The sequence below is a fragment of the Aristolochia californica genome, unplaced genomic scaffold (genome assembly GCF_029961685.1).
Source record: "Aristolochia californica isolate CCGP_79_NKW_82.1479 unplaced genomic scaffold, dmAriCali1.0.hap1 SCAF_9, whole genome shotgun sequence".
NCBI lineage: Eukaryota > Viridiplantae > Streptophyta > Magnoliopsida > Piperales > Aristolochiaceae > Aristolochia > Aristolochia californica.
The window spans coordinates 5,995,093-6,011,152 of record NW_027182290.1 but is presented as its reverse complement, the minus strand read 5'-3'; the positions used below and the strand labels follow the sequence as shown (position 1 = coordinate 6,011,152).

The 16,060-nt window shown below is 37.2% G+C and overlaps 1 protein-coding gene across 2 annotated transcripts in view; it reads left to right on the top strand.

Moving 5' to 3' along the window:
* Positions 1–598: 598 nt before the first annotated feature.
* LOC137941371 (methionine aminopeptidase 1B, chloroplastic-like) overlaps positions 599–16,060 on the top strand; it is a 36,667-nt gene continuing 21,205 nt past the window's right edge. The window contains exons 1-7 of one of the 2 annotated variants that reach the window (XM_068786746.1): positions 599–766; positions 1,547–1,625; positions 3,760–3,809; positions 3,888–3,994; positions 4,240–4,401; positions 4,710–4,751; positions 10,430–10,501. In XM_068786746.1, coding sequence (XP_068642847.1) covers positions 637–766; positions 1,547–1,625; positions 3,760–3,809; positions 3,888–3,994; positions 4,240–4,401; positions 4,710–4,751; positions 10,430–10,501 — 642 coding nt within the window. In that variant the 5' untranslated portion in view covers positions 599–636. Of the gene's footprint in view, positions 767–1,546; positions 1,626–3,759; positions 3,995–4,239; positions 4,402–4,709; positions 4,752–10,429; positions 10,502–16,060 lie in introns of both variants that reach the window. The other variant, XM_068786745.1, reaches the window with a different exon arrangement.

Here is a 16,060-nt window from a genome sequence, read left to right as displayed (position 1 = left end):
TTTTTTTTAAATATTGATTAATATTTATTAAAAACAAAAATAATACCCTATTTTAACTAGTTACCGTTTTTAAACTTTTGGCTATAATTGAGAAGTATGGTATCTAAGTACTTTTACATATTGTACAACATCTAAGAGGATATTGTTAATAAGAAAACCACCTACAAGAAAGAAATTTTTTTCTTAGCCTGTGTGAAAATTAAAAAACCTACTATAGAAAATGAGAAAAAAGTGCCTGATTATAGTCTTATGATTCTAATTGGCAACATATTTAGATGACACTTCACATTACTTTATTTTGGCCATGTAAGGCAGTTTTGTTTGAAAAGATATGTTCATAATGCCAAGGTGCATGTAAGATGGGGCCTTGAGGTGTTGCAAAAGCCTAAATCTCAAGCCTCAGAACAGGCCGTTACGGCTTATGTTACTTGGGCCCTTTGCTCTCTATGGCTTTCCCAGCCTGCAAAAGTTCAGACCCATTATGCAAGCTCCAGCTCATGGGCCTGCAGGACCCGACTTAAAAGGCTTTTCGGTGTTTTCGATTTTCGCTGTAGTTAATCGACTTCATTTCAGTTATCTTTTAAAATCTCGTCTTCGTTATTTTAAAAACCTTCCGGAGGGAGCCATCACCGGGGAATGGCTCTGTCTGCTCCGCTCTCCATGTCTTCCTTGCATTGTTCATCTTCCTTTATTACCGGAGAAACCTTATCGTCATCCGTTCATGTCAAAGGTGTACCACTCAACTTCTCGGATAAGTTCTTTCCAGGTTCGTTCCCTCCTCTTCTGAAAAAAAGCCGATGTCCGTTGCGAGATATCCCTTCATGCGTTGCGCTCTTCATTCTTTAAAGTATCTGTATCCAAGTCGGTAATCTGTTTTCTGAAAGTACATGGAGAATTCCTGCCTTATACACTGAGACTAGTTAGTTTGGACGTCACTATTGAGTGTCATACTTTGAGACTTTGAGTTCTCGAGGCGATTGGAGCTTTTCCATGGAATTTCGATTCTTAAGCTTAGGATTTTGGATCACTGTAAGACCCAAGCTGCCGAAATATGGACAAATACTCGCATTCACGCAGACGCGCGCGCACGGCGCTCGCACACATAAAGGATAGCCAAGTCCAATGAAATGAGTAGGGTTATCTTGTAGTAACAGAGCGATTTGGGTTGAGATTTTTTCTTTAATGTTCTTTTTTTTTTTCACGCTGTTACGCTGTAAAATTGCATCGCTGCTTCCATATCACTTTTAATCTTATGCCAGTGCTCTTCAGTATCATATTTATTTGCTTAGCTAACTTTTAATCTTATGCCAGTGCTCTTCAGTATCGTTTTTATTTGCTTTGGTCAATTTTAATCTTATGCCGGGCTCATATTTATTTCAGAGTGCAGGACAGAGATAGTTCACTATATCTGCTTACTTTCTTCTTTAAATTGCAATACGATAAACTTTTCTTTAGGCTTAATCTACTTCTTCCAAATTTAAGTATGCTTTCTGTTTTCTTGTATAAGGTACACTGCTTATAGTCTCCATCTTCTTGTCTATTTTAGGGAGAAAACGTAGTGAAAAGCAAGTTATAATCATTTCGAAGAGGTTATCTGGGTTAGAGGAGGCGATGCGAATTAGGAGGTATGAAATTAAGGAGAGTACTTTTGTTTCTTTTCTTTGGCTGCTGAAGTGCCGCCGCATTTTTGTTTTTTAATGGAATACTAACTATACCAATTAGTATCTCGATCTTGCTTCTACTATTGATGAGAAACTTGATTATGAAGAGGATCAAGAAAAATTAGAATTCAAATTATCAGAAGGTTTTGCAAATATTTATTTGCTACCTAAGTTGTTTCGACTGAAAATTACGAAAATGAGAAGGTCATTGAAACCTTTTAGAAGTAGTCACTGTTGCCGAAGCGCTTGCTAAAAATGGAGCTACCCTACAATCCATGGTTGTCAGGGACATGCTCTCCTCTTTGTAATTTCTGTAATTCTCTTGTTTATATATATACACATCCTTTTAAAAAAAAAAGTAGTCACTGTTGAATTGTTAATGTCGGACAAGTAAGTCTGAACCTTTTGATGCCTATTATCATCTGTGGCTCTTCTGTTGTTCCTAATGGCAAGTTTTCAAAGTGATCTCACTCATTTTATTGGTTTCAGTCCAATGAGCAGAAAGTACAGGAGTAGATTCTCTTTCTTTTCTTTTTCCAACTATAAAAAAATTCTCAATCCCATCTTATTAGTTTGTTTTTCTACCAATCTTGCAGCAGTTTAGGTGGCAAGGTATAAGGAGCTTTTAAAGAGCTGTAATTAACCTTTACTTCTAAAAGTACAAAATGTCCTCCTGTTTTGTTACTTTAAAATTTATGAGAACTTAGAAGGACATGATTGAATCAATAATGGAATTGATATTCTGATGGACAACTGGACTCAGTAACTGGCATGAAACTGATGTTTTTATTTTCTATTTATTTAACTTTTTCTTTTTTTGAAATGGTGAAAACTCACTAAGAAGGGAAGGAAATCCTTTTATTTTTTATTTTAAAGTTTTTGAATGGGTGGTCCATTTATTAACTGCAGGGAAACAGATAATCTCTGTCCTTTTTCTCATTTACTGAACTGAAAAATAAGAGTTTTTCTTGTATTTGTTCCTCTTGCCCCTCTCTTGTTCTTTTTATTTCAAATAACAGAACTTTGTTTATATTTCATACATTTGATCTTTCAAAAAAATAAAATAGAAAAAGAATAATAACACGTCTGCTTCTATCTGCATAGACTAGAACTGATTGATAACATAAACATGATTTATAGCTCAATTTCTGAGGATCTTCTTGGAGATTTTTGTTTCACATGGGATACATGTTGGATGGCTTGAGTGTGGATGTTGAGGAATGTTTTGTGCTACTCCAAAAGTTATGTAATGGAATGTTGAGGATTGTTATGTGCTACTCCAAAAGTTATGCAATAGAATGTTGAGGAAAAAAATTGATGGAAGCCAACTTAGCAATAGAACTAGAAAATAATAAAGCAGAACTGAGTGTTGGGACAGCCTCTGAAGATGATGATCTAATCCACTTAGATTTGCTCATGCTCTGATGTTGGTAGCATAGACTGACCATTTGATTTGTGTTTGACCCTGGCTTCTCTTTTACGAAGATTAGATATGACGAAGTTATGCTTGGGATCAAAACAGTTTGGGGCCAGTTAAATCATATGACTATAATAACAAGAAAGCCATGTAGAGGTCTTAGTGCTAGGGTAATGAGAGGCTGAGTTAGGTCATAGTTCTTCAATACGTATTTCCCATAGCTGAAGTACATGTCTATTCAAGTTTCACTTCATGAACTTTGACAAACTGGGATTGTCTCATACTCTGATTAAAGGGTAATTTTAATCTTATATTAATGTATTTTGTTGATTTATGTAGCTTTAGTTTGTGTTTTACTTTCTTATGTCTTGACTTTTCTCCTTTAATGAGTCTCTGTTTTGTCATATATCAAATTTCAGAACTTGATTTGCCTGGATTTACTTACTTTGTACCATTCTGTTTGATTTAAAATGAAATTTTAAACTTAGAAAACAGGGTTATGTCATAAGAAATCCATCCTAGCTTCATGAGAAAAATAGTTCCTATTTACCAGTCACCGCATTAACATTGCTAGATTATAGAAAATCAACATAAACATTTTGGTTTGACATCATATTAGTTCTGGTAGGTTAGTTGTCAATTGTTTAACCTCTTATGTGCTGTGTTGCTAATCACCTGTAGGGAACGAGAACTTCGGAATGCGAAAAAAACAAAGAGGCAACTTTTAAGGCGTGGGAAGGTCTCAGGTCGTTTACCTGTTTCTGATCACATTCTAAAGCCTCCTTATGTTGGTTCTAATTTGCTTCCAGATCTTTCTCCTGAGCATCAAATACATGATGCTGAGGGTATTGCATGCATGAGGGCCGTTGGTGAGCTTGCTGCTCGTGTGTTGGACTATGCTGGAACTTTAGTGAGGGTGAGATAATTTGAATTGTCCTGATCTAAAAATAAGAAAGAAAATTAATTGTGATGTCTCTTGTCAATATTCTGAGCAATGCCTCTGCTACATCCAACATAAATGTTTCTTCTGCACTTCTGCTTCTTTTCTTAATAAAAAAATGTTTTTAAAGAGATATATAATCTGATTGAAGCATTCTTCTTTAATTAAATGTGAGTTTTTCTGTTATGCTTATAAGTGTGCGGTTTGAATGTTTTCATCAGCCATCTATTACTACGAATGAAATTGACAAAGCAGTGCACCAAATGATCATTGATGCTGGGGCTTACCCTTCACCTCTTGGCTATGGGGGCTTCCCGAAAAGTGTATGTACTTCAGTCAATGAGTGCATGTGCCACGGCATTCCTGACTCTCGGCAACTACAGGTCTTAACACTCTACATGTCAATTTCAGTCTTTGTCATCTGTGTCAAGTCTACAGTTTTGTACACCTTGCATGTGTGTAGGCCTCCCTAACTCTCCATTCTGGTGATCTAGGTGGTTGATTAATATTTTGCTGCTGACTATAAGCGTTTGGCTGTCATTTTTCCTCTTTTTTGTGTTCTTTTTGTTTTTTGTTTTTTTGCTTTGGAGGGTGGGGGGCAGTCCTCTCATTGGTTACATTGGGTACACTCGAGACTATTTTAGTACTGGGCAGTCTAAATGATATATTGACCTTGTGACATTGTTTGCAGGATGGTGACATCATCAACATCGATGTGACTGTATACTTGAATGTATGTGGTGGTTCCCAGTTCCTTATTGATGAGAAAGCTTTCTTGAGTTCCTTTCCTTTTTGGTACTACCAATTTTGCTTATCATTAGAAGAAAACATTTTTATCAACTTTCATTTAAACTGCAATCATGTAGGCTTTTTGTCAGAGATGTAAATAGTGTAAAAATATAAAATTGTAGGAGGAAAAGGGGAAAAAGAAGAAGAATAGAGAGAAGAGAGAGGGAAGAGTGTGTAGCTGCTGCACTTGAGAAAAACTTGTCCCCTCATCAATTTAAGTACCTTTAAATGACAGTTTAACAATGTTGAAAAATTACCTCTCATAACTTAAACCCTCATAACTCACTTAATACAACTCAAAATCTTATCAAACTTGAACCTAATGTTTCTAACGTGATACCTAATTTACTGCTATTTCCAAAGGTATATACTATAAATCAGAAATAACAAAAATACCCTTACATGAATTTTGACACTCCCCCTCAATCTGGAGGGTTAAGAAGCTCCTGTTTGTTACAAAAAATCCCGAATACTTTCTTGCCCTCGGCTTTGGTGAATATATTACCAATCTGATAAGCAGATTGAACATATGGAGTGGCCACTACTCCACTCACCTGCTACATCATGGATGATGTGATAATCAACTTCTACATGCTTTTGTCGTTCATGGAATATAGGATTACTAGTAATAAAAATTGCAGCATGATTATCAAAATGCATATTCATGTCTTTTATATTTGGAAAACTCAACTCTTATAACACGAACCTGAACCACATCAGTTTACTAATTGTACGTGTCATTGTTCTGTATTCAGCTTTTGCACCAGAGTGGACCGCCTCATTCTGTTTCTTATTCTTCTAAATAAGTAGATTTCCACCAACAGATACATAGTAGTCAGTAGTAGATTCTTGATCCAATTTTGATCTTGCATAATCTACATTTGAATATGCCTCATCTTCAAGTCACCATGTGGCTCATACAATAAACCTTTTCCTGCTGCCCCTTTATGTATCATAATATTTTGAGCTGCTTCTAAATGAACCATACGAGGACACTCCATAAATTAACTGACCATGCTTACAACAAATTATATATCTGGACGTGTAATGGTAGCATAAATAAGTTTACCTACCAGCCTTCAATACATAATTTTATCCTTGAGTGCAGCACTACTTTTTCATGAAAATTATGACTCATCTCCATCTCAATAGGTGTGTCTTTGCAGGTTTTTCACCTTGTAATCCATACTCCTATAGCATGTCCATGACATACTTTCATTGTGTTAACACAACTTCTGCTTTACTTCTACCAACATCAATCCCCAAAAAATATTTAAGGGATCCTAAGTCTTTAGTTTGAAATTGTCTAATAAGATATTCTTTCACCTTTGCAATCCCTTGCTCATCACTTCCAGATAATATTATATCATCCACATATTCAATCAACACTACCATTCTAGTAGATCTCTTCAAAACAAATAAGGACTAATTGCAATGACTAAAAAATGCAATGACTTCTAAAAAACCCAATGACATAATCACCTCACTAAACTTGTCAAACCACGCATTGGGAATCTGCTTGAGACCATAAATTGTTTTTTTCAACTTACATACCTTTGTCGTCTCCCTTCGAACAACATACTCAAGAGGTTACTCCATGTATACCTCCTCATCCAAGTTCCCATAAATGGATAAATTTTTTATATCCAATTGATATAAAAGGCCAGCCCTTGGTTATTACTACTGAAACAAGAATTCTAACAAAGGACAATCTGGCTAAAGGAGAGAGTCTCAAATACATCAACGTAGTAAGTCTAAGTACATCCTTTAGCCACAAAATGGGCTTTATATTTTTCAATAGATGCATCAACCTTATATTTTACAGTATATACCCAATGACATCCTATAATTGCAGCACCAGAAGGTAGATTATATTGTGTCCATGTCCCAAGGTCAAGTAGAGCATCCAAATCTTCGTGTATAGCCCGTTTCCATTAAGGAGACAACAAGACTTCCTGCATTGAAGGAGTAGTACACAAAGACAATGATAGAGCAAACTTTTTAAAGGAGTTAGATAGTAAATCAAAGGACACAAACTAAGAAAGAGGATAACAAGTAAATGCATGTACACCTTTATGGACAACAATGGGGAGATGCAGAGTATTTACCTCAAGAAAAATAGACGAAGAAAGCGCTAGCATAGGAAGTAGAGAGAGAGCCTTGTTTGGTGTCTTAGGAGGTTTTCTACAATAGCTTTGATTCTACAACCGGTGGCAAAGGGTTAGAAATCTTCTCCATAGGACTAAGAGCAACATGATCAATGTTAGGAGTAATGGGTGAAGAGATAGAAACTGAGAAATATGGAATATTTTCAAAGAACATAACATTAACTGATACAAATATTTTCCTGGTAGAAGGACAATAACCTTTATATCCCTTTTGCGTGGGTGAATGACCTTAAAGAACACATTTAATGGCTTTAGAAGACAATTTATCAATAGTAGGGTCAAACATAAGCACAAAACAAACACAGCCAAAAACATGCGGACAGAGGAAATAATTCAGTATCAGGCTTGAGAACTTGAACAGGAATTTATCCTCCAATCACTGAGAAAGACATCCTATTAATAAGAAAATAGGTAGTAAAAAGTGCATCGACCTAGTAAGATTTGGGAAGATGCATATGAAATAAGATAGTGCGCACAACCTCAAGCAAATGATGGTTCTTCCTTTTTGCAACTTCATTATGCCATGGAGTATAATACACAGGAAAACTGATGAATAATACCAATAGTTTGACGAAATGAATCAAATTTATGGTTCATGAACTCAAGCCCTATAATCTGTATGTAATATACTAAGTGAAGCACAGTACAAGGTTTTTATTTCATTGTAAAAAAAACAAGAATACATTATAAACTTAGATTTTTCTCATAGGAGACGCACCCAAGTTGAACTAATAAAATCATCGATAAATGGCACAAAATACTTGTAACAAAGGTAATAGCAGTAGGGCATGGCCCCCTTACATCTAAATGAATTATTTCAAATAGCCTGCTACTAGAAGATTGACTAGATGGAAAAGACGCTTGGCGGTGATTCGTTAGCTGACAAGACTTGCACTGAAATATGAACCTAGATGGCAAGACGGGAAACTATTTAAGCAGTTTTGCTAGAGAAGTATGACCTAGTTGAAGATGCCATGAGAAGAGTGTTGTATCTACATGAAGCGTTGAAGAAGTCTGCTATGATGAACTGTCCAACTGATATAGTCCATCTCTTTTACGCCTTGAACCAATCATCCTCCTTTTTTGAAGGTCTTGCAAAACATAGTGAGTAGGATAAAAAGCTATAGAAAATTCAAAGACTTAGTGATCTGACCAACAAACAGAAGATCCACAAGAAATTAAGGAACTAAAAAGCCTAAATATAAGTGTAATGATAAAGTAGGTTGGATTGAGCATTGGCAAGAGAGACTTGTTTACACGGTGAGGATTGATTAAGTTCCAAAAGCAATTAAGACATACTTGACATATGTGCGATGCACCAAAATCAATAACCCATGTAGAAACTAGACTCACATGCAAAACAGACTTACCTGAATAGGCTAGAGGAGCTTTAGCTGACAGAATGGTCTGGGCTACGGACTGAGAGAAAGAAGTCAATTGGGCCATCCTTTGGACTAATTGTTGAAGTTCAATAGGGGCACCATGCATAATATCAACAACACAAGTTGTAGAAGTCTCATTGCTGTCTGGAACACTAGAATTCGCCTATGATAGTTTACCAAACTTGTCTTGACACTTATTTGAAAAATGGATGGTATGTTCACAGTGTATGTAAGGTTTATCACATTTGCCCTCACCTTGGCCTCTACCATGTCCTGAACTGTCTCAACCTCGTCCTCTACTAACCCGTCTATAACCACAAGTGGCCCTGACCGACTTGGTGCATGCTGAAGGTTAAGGGCAGCAGCCTCGACATTTTTTATTTCTTTTCTGCCATGTGATGCCACAGTAGATTCTGCATGCATGACTCTATTAAAAGCATTAGGAAGTGAGAGCACATCATCTAAAACAAGCAATTGTGTTCTGGCTGCATCATATTCGGGTTCCGACCATCCAAATTTTTTTTACATAAATGTGTCCCGGCTGTTTGAGAATCTCCTTCTCATCGGTTGTAAAGGGATGGTAGATGCTAATTATCTGTAGCACACTTTGCAGGTCACAATAGTAATCGATGACTGTTCTGTCACCTCTTTTTAAACTAAATAACTTCGCACATAATTCATAAATTCTTGACAAGTTACTCTCTTAGGCTTACATTGATTCAAGGAGATCCAAATCTCCTTGGTCATTTCACAATTCGTAATTTAGCTCTGAGTTTGGATTCCATACTGCTGAGTAGCCAAGTCATTATCTAGCTGTCTTCTGCTTCCAGTCATTAGTTACTGGAATAGGGGGATCATCTCTCAAGTATTTAGCCTTTCACTTTGATTGAAGATAGATTTGAACTTATTTGGATCAACTTAAGTAATTCTGGCCATTCAATTTTTCATTAATAATCAAAATGGTATCCTTCCCATTAGAATTACTAATTTCTTTAGTTGGTGTAAACACTTCACTAGAGTCGGCCATACACAGTAATCAAATTGAAAAAACCAAAAAAACCTCTATAGAATGCCTACACAGGTTATGTGGGCCTCACACTAGAACGATTAGGGTAACAAACAACACCATTCAATTGCAAAAATCCAATCTTGGAGCAACAGAGACAATCGAGACCAAAATACTAAAAGTTATAAAAAATAAGGATGACATCAGCTAGTAAGATCACACAGGCAATATGCGTAGATCTGGTGATCTAAGCAGGTAGAAATGGGAAAAAACCCACAAATACAAACCTTCTAGGGGGGCACAAACTGCACATAGGACTGCTCACTTACTAGTACAAACCATCAACTTTAAGGTTATGACACAGAAAATAAAAAAATCTGACCTTTAGCTTCAATCAGTTGAAATCCTAGAATTTCCCTTTCTTGGAATGTATGGAACTAAGAGAGGGGAGAAAGAAAGGCCAAGAAGCTCTTGCAATAGGATCTCACTGCTTTTATACTATGTAAAGATATAAAATTGTAGGAGAAAAAGGGGAAAAAGAAGAAAAATGGAGAGACTAGAGAGGGAAGAGTCCGTAACTTCTGCAGTCGATGGGGGAGAAAAACTTGACCCCATTAATTACCTTCAAGTGACAGTTTAACAAAGTTGTAAAATACCCTAATAACTCATTTAAATGTAACTCAAAATTTTATCAAACTTGAACCTTATGTTTCTAATGCCTAATTTGCTGCTGCTACTTGAGGTGTATACTAGAAGGGTGTAATGACCAAAATACCCTTACATGAATTTTGACATAAAATTGGTTTGGATCTCCCTTTGTCTGCACTAATTCAGGAGTTGTAAAATGGAAGAAAATGCATATGTAGTTTTCATGTTAAGCTATTTTTCTCCAGCGCACTTTTTATTTTTGCTAACCACCCTTAAGTTGTTCCTAATTGCTACAACTTTCCAATTTCTAGTGGTTTTAAGAGAGTTGGTTTAACTACTTTATTTCTTTTGTATATATTTAATTTTTACAATAAAATTGTTTTCTTGTGACAATTTTTTTTTCAATTGTATTATATAGGGTTACCATGGTGACACATCAAGGACTTTTTTATGTGGGAATGTAAATGAAGAAGCTAGAAGATTAGTACAGGTATGATTGTGTTGACTTGCATCTTAGTTGAAACCAACTCCTTTTCTACCTCTAAACAAATATCTTGTGGTTCCATTTCTTGGTTCCTTTGATGGATTTATTATATGGTGATAACTTTCTAAAGCTTGTTTCCCAATGGATTTTGCCTTTTAGTTTTGTGATGGGAATTGATGTGTGTCTGAACTTTGTTAATCTTTATCAAATTATTGATTTCTCACTTGTTTTGTGATATCCATGTCCTTGTCATGTTTAATTAACTAAATTTTGTTTGAGATCTTACTTGATGAAGAATTTATCCCGGAGTCTTGATTAGCTTGGGCTGGTGTGATGCGTAAATTGTCGGGGATGAAATAGAGCCTCAACACCATTGAGCTGGTTGTTTAATATTGTTGAATTTCTGAAAAAGACAAATAATTCCTTTATTGTTGTAAATTGAGTACACTTGGTCTCTATTTATAGTAGAGAGAATACATAAAATCTGACCACTCTTAAAGATAAATCCTACAACACTTAAACAACTCTAACATGAATTGTAGTCCAAATAATACTAAAATTCTTTCTCTTATGAAGATTATTCTTTTCAGATTCGTATAAGTTTCTACCAAATGCATTTTTTCTTTATGAGATCCTTTTCATGAGAGTCATGTAAGACTTTTATATTTGCTCTTCAACACTCGCCCTCAAGTTAGAGTTTGTAACTTCGGCTTGCAAAATAAAAAAAACTCTTAGAAAAATAACAAATTTCTATGGTCTCTCTGGTCATCAATCTCTTCAATCTTTAATTCTCCGCCTTATTTGGATATTTTTTTACTACAACTTGTGGAATCACCCACCTCATTCTTCATACTTTTCTTTCTATTCTCCTCCTCAAGCTGGTAGGTAATGACAGTGATCCAAGCTTGAACATAAAAATGATTGTAGCAATCATTTTGAGAAGCAACACAAAAGAAGAGAGATAGGAGGAAGAAGGAGAAAGGAAGAAGAGGCAAGAGAGAGATAGAAAGAGATGTGAAACAAGCACACGTTAGGGCTGAAACTTCAGCCCTCTCTATTTAATTAACTCATTTAAGTGAAAGTCAGACAAATTATACTAATACCCCTCATTACATAAAATTCAATTACTCTTAAAATACTTACCAGAATAACTTGAAACTTGAAACATACTCCTATCATGTTGGCTAACTTATTGGAACACTTAGAGGGACACACACAGAGATAGGGAATGATCAAACTTCCCCTTCATGTATTTCAACACATCTCCTCCATCATCCCAAGGTGTCCCAAAATAAGTACTAAAACATACACAAACTCTTAAAAAAAAGCAAATAATAGACAATATGTGTGGATTTCGAACACAAATGTGATAATAATCACTAAGCAGGGTAATGCTTGTCACTCAAAAGGTGGCGGTTGTAGTAGTAGTAGCAGAAAAGCCATGATGGACTAAAAAACACCTATATATAGCAAAAAAAGAAACCAACCCAAGAAAGCCAACGAGGGATTGGTCTTAAAAGATAAGTGAAGTCCAAAGTAAATAGAGATGGTAGGAGAAAAGTATACAAAATAAAAAAAGTTATGGGGGAATAAAAGGTAGACAAAATGAATAGCAAAATTGAAAGAAATTTGACAATTCAAGCCAATGACCAATGAAAGTGACCAGTTTTGGCACAAAGGGGTATGAATTAACTTGGAAAGACCATATTTTGTTCATGACATTTGAATTTTTTCAAAAGAAGTAAGACAAAGGCACCAAGTATGACCTTGAAGACTCTTAGCAGAAATTGGACCATAAGATTTTACCATGAGAACATCAATCAACATTCTCTCTGTCAAGAAATAAGAAATAGAAGATTGAGAGAAGAGAGAAAAAGAAAAGGGGAGAAAGAGGATGCTGAAAGAGAGTGTGAGAGGAGCTGTCGTTGGGGTTTTGAAGTCGACCCTCAAATTTCTTTATTCACTTTTTTTTTATGAAAGTGCATATATTGATAAATAGAGAGAAATACAAACCTAGTTTTAAGGGCCTGGGTCCACAACAAAGTGTTGGAGAGACACACCCGCTTTAGCCTGAGAGTCTGCTAAGTGGTTAGCAGAGGGTGGAATGTGTTTCCATATACAATTTAGCCTAGAAGGTAAATTACAAATTTCATTGAACATCTCCCAATGTCGCCATGGGGAGTGGCCAAGATTTGCACACCAATTGATGATTACTGCTGAGTCGCTTTCAATACAGAGTGGACCAGAGAGATGATTGGAGAAGACCTTGAGCCCGTGTAGAAGTCCAACGAGTTCTGTAGTAGTAGAGTCTGACCTGCCAAGGGGGCCAGCATATGAGAAGAGGAGTTCGCTATTTCCGTTGTGAAGAACACCACTGAAACCCGCAGGTCTAGGGCAACGTAAAGCACTACCATCAAAGTTGAGCTTTATATGCCAGGTGGAGGGGGGAGTCCATGTGGCCATAGTAGGGGGACGAGCGGGAAGGGACATCTCGGCAATAGATAGCCAATTTCCCCTAAAGTTTGAGTCACTGAATTTTTTGAATTCTTTTTTGCTTAAAAGCCAAAAAGAGACTTGGGTTGCTATATGGTCAGTCAAAACCTCAATAGGGCAGGATTTGAATTTGAATTTCCTTTTGTTGCATTCTTTCCAGAGAGCCCAGATAATATGACCAATGCAACAAGATATAATCATTCTCCCTAGCCTTGGGAGCTGCAAGTTGACCAGAGAGAGGATAGTGTCAATAAGGTTTCTAGATGCACAGAATTGGTGGCCAATTTTGTTTAAAAGGGTTGTCCAAACTTGGTAGGCATATTGGCAAGAAAGGAGGACGCGAGTATTTATGCAAAAAGGGCAGTGATGGTCCAAGATTGAGGTGCCCCTACGAATTAAAGCATTAGAGGTTAATATTTTGTTTCTGCAGGCAGACCAAATGAAGAATTTGGCTCGTGGAGGGGGCTAGCAGATCCCAAACATGAGCCGCTAGGTGCTTAGGATGATCTGAGAGGTTGTTTAAGAGTGCATAGGCCGAGGATGAGGAGAAAGATCCTTTTGGACACAAAGTCCAAATTAGGGTATCATCAGATGTGTTCATTTGGCTGCGTGGAAGAGTGTGGAGGAGTTGGGACGCTAGGAGAGCTTCAACATCAGTAAGATGTCTTCTAAGGTTAAGATTCCAATCTCCATTTCCTGATAAACTATATGAAATAGTTATCTCTGGGTTACTTGCGAGGCCAAAGATAATCGGGAAACTATTTTTTAGGGGACTTTGGCCAACCCACTAGTCATTCCAAAACTTTGATGTATTTCCATTGCCAATATAACATTTGGTAGCCGTTTTGAAATTGGGAAGGAGCTGAATAATTTTTCTCCATGCTAGTGAGAGAGATCGGATTCTCCCTCCTTCTGTCCACCAACCAGAGGAAAGGTTTTTTTTTTCCTTGACGAAGGCTCTTCTGATCAAATGATGATTCATGTTATATTTCCAAATCCATTTAAGCAGCAAGGCAGAGTTCGTTGTGGATGTGTCTCGAATTCCTAGCGCACCTAGATCTTTTGGCTTGCAAACCTCCTCCCATTTGACCAGATGATATTTTTTTTTCGCCATTAGGACCTCCCCAAAGGAAGCGTCTCTTAATGAGCTCAATTCTATTTTTGATAGACGCAGGGCAATGAAACATGGACAAATAATAGTTGGGGATTCCTTGAAGACATGATTTGATGAGAACTAATTTGCGTGCTTTTGAGAGAAATTTCCCTCTCCAGGTGGCAAGTCTCCCTTCAAGACGTTCAATGAGTGGGTACCAAGAAGCCTTAGAGGGGAGACGCGGGGTCAGTGGAAGTCCCAAATATGTTCCAGAGGATAATTCAATGCGGCAACCAAGATAATTGGCCATAGAATTAAGAAGGTCAGGCTCTATGTTGTATCCTGAAATGAAGGATTTTTCACAATTGATTTTTTGCCCAGACGAGATTTCAAATAAGCTCAATACAACACTGAAATTCTGAATTTGATCGAGAGTGCCATTGCAGAAAAAAATAGTGTCATCTGCATATTGGAGGAGGCTAATATCAAGGGTAGGGTTAGGGGAGACAGGACTTAGCCATCCAGAAGATTTGGCTGAGCGGATCATTGCAGCTAATTGTTCCCCAATGACGGTGAACAGAAGAGGGGACAACGGGTCCCCTTGCTTGAGTCCCCTAGAGCCTTTGAAATATCCACTGGGCTTGCCATTTATCAGAACTGAGTAGGAGACATTGGAGATACAACTTCTCATCCAAAATCTCCAACGAATAGGAAACCCCATCTTGAAGAGGAGGTGGTCAAGAAACTTCCAGTTTACTTTATCAAAATCAAAAGCTTTTTTAAAGTCAAGTTTGATAACCACTCTTGGGTTATTCAGTTTCTTGAAAGAGTGAAGGATTTCATGGGCTATCATAGATGAGTCAAAAATATTCCTACCAGCAATGAAACCACTCTGACTGGGGCTGATGACTTTATGGAGAGCAGATTTGAGGTGCTTGGCAAGGACACGAGCTAAGATTTTGTAAGGGCTAGTGGTGAGGCTTATGGGTTTGTAATCTTTAGCCTGAGTGGAGCCAGATTTTTTTGGGACGAGGGCAATGAAGGAGTCTCCAATAGATTTGTAAGTGATACCTACTCGGTGAAAATTATTTGACAAAATTGTGGACATAATTTCTGATTATGTCCCAAAACCGCCGGTAAAATTTCCCATTAAACCCATCTGGGCCCGGGGCCCTATCTATAGGCATTCCGAGGACAGTTGCATCAATTTCCTCGGGGGTGAAAGGTTTTTCAAGCTGAGAAGTGTCAGATTCCGAAATCTGACAAAAGCTGATATGGTCAAGGATAGGCCGATCAAAATGTTCCTTAACAAACTCATTAGCAATAGTAATACTAGCAGTACATTCCTCTCCATTGATAGTGAGAGAGGATATACGGTTAGATCTTTTTCTGCTAGATGCTATAGCATGAAATTTTTTTGTATTTCCATCCCCCTCAGAGAGCCATCTGAATCTGGATCGTTGCTTCCAGTGAGTGGTTTCATTGGATAGAAGCTTTGAGAGATTAGGAGTAAGACTGTTTCTACAAACAAGTTCATGGGGAAAGAGTGTTCTTTGTTCTTCCAAGAGGTCCAGATCTGAGAGTTTGCTGCGGATGGAGGTTTTTTGATCTCTAATTTCAGTTGTAAGGGAACGAGCCCAAGGTCTGATAACAGTTTTGAGAGCTCTGAGTTTACAATGGAATGCCCACCCAGGGTTTGGATGATGAGGGAGACTTTCCCACCAAATCTTGAAGTTTGAAGAAAAAGAAGCCTCGAATAGCCAAGAATTTTCAAAGCGGAATGGAGAGAATCCCCAATTAAGGGGGTGAGAATTTATGAGGATAGACCAGTGGTCGGAGCCAATTTTATTGAGGACCTGACCTGTAGTATTGGGGAACAGATTGAGACAATCATTAGTAACTAGGAAGCGATCTAATTTGGAGAGGATGGGAGGGTTTTGACTGTTGGACCAGGTAAATTTTTTCCATGTGAGAGGGAT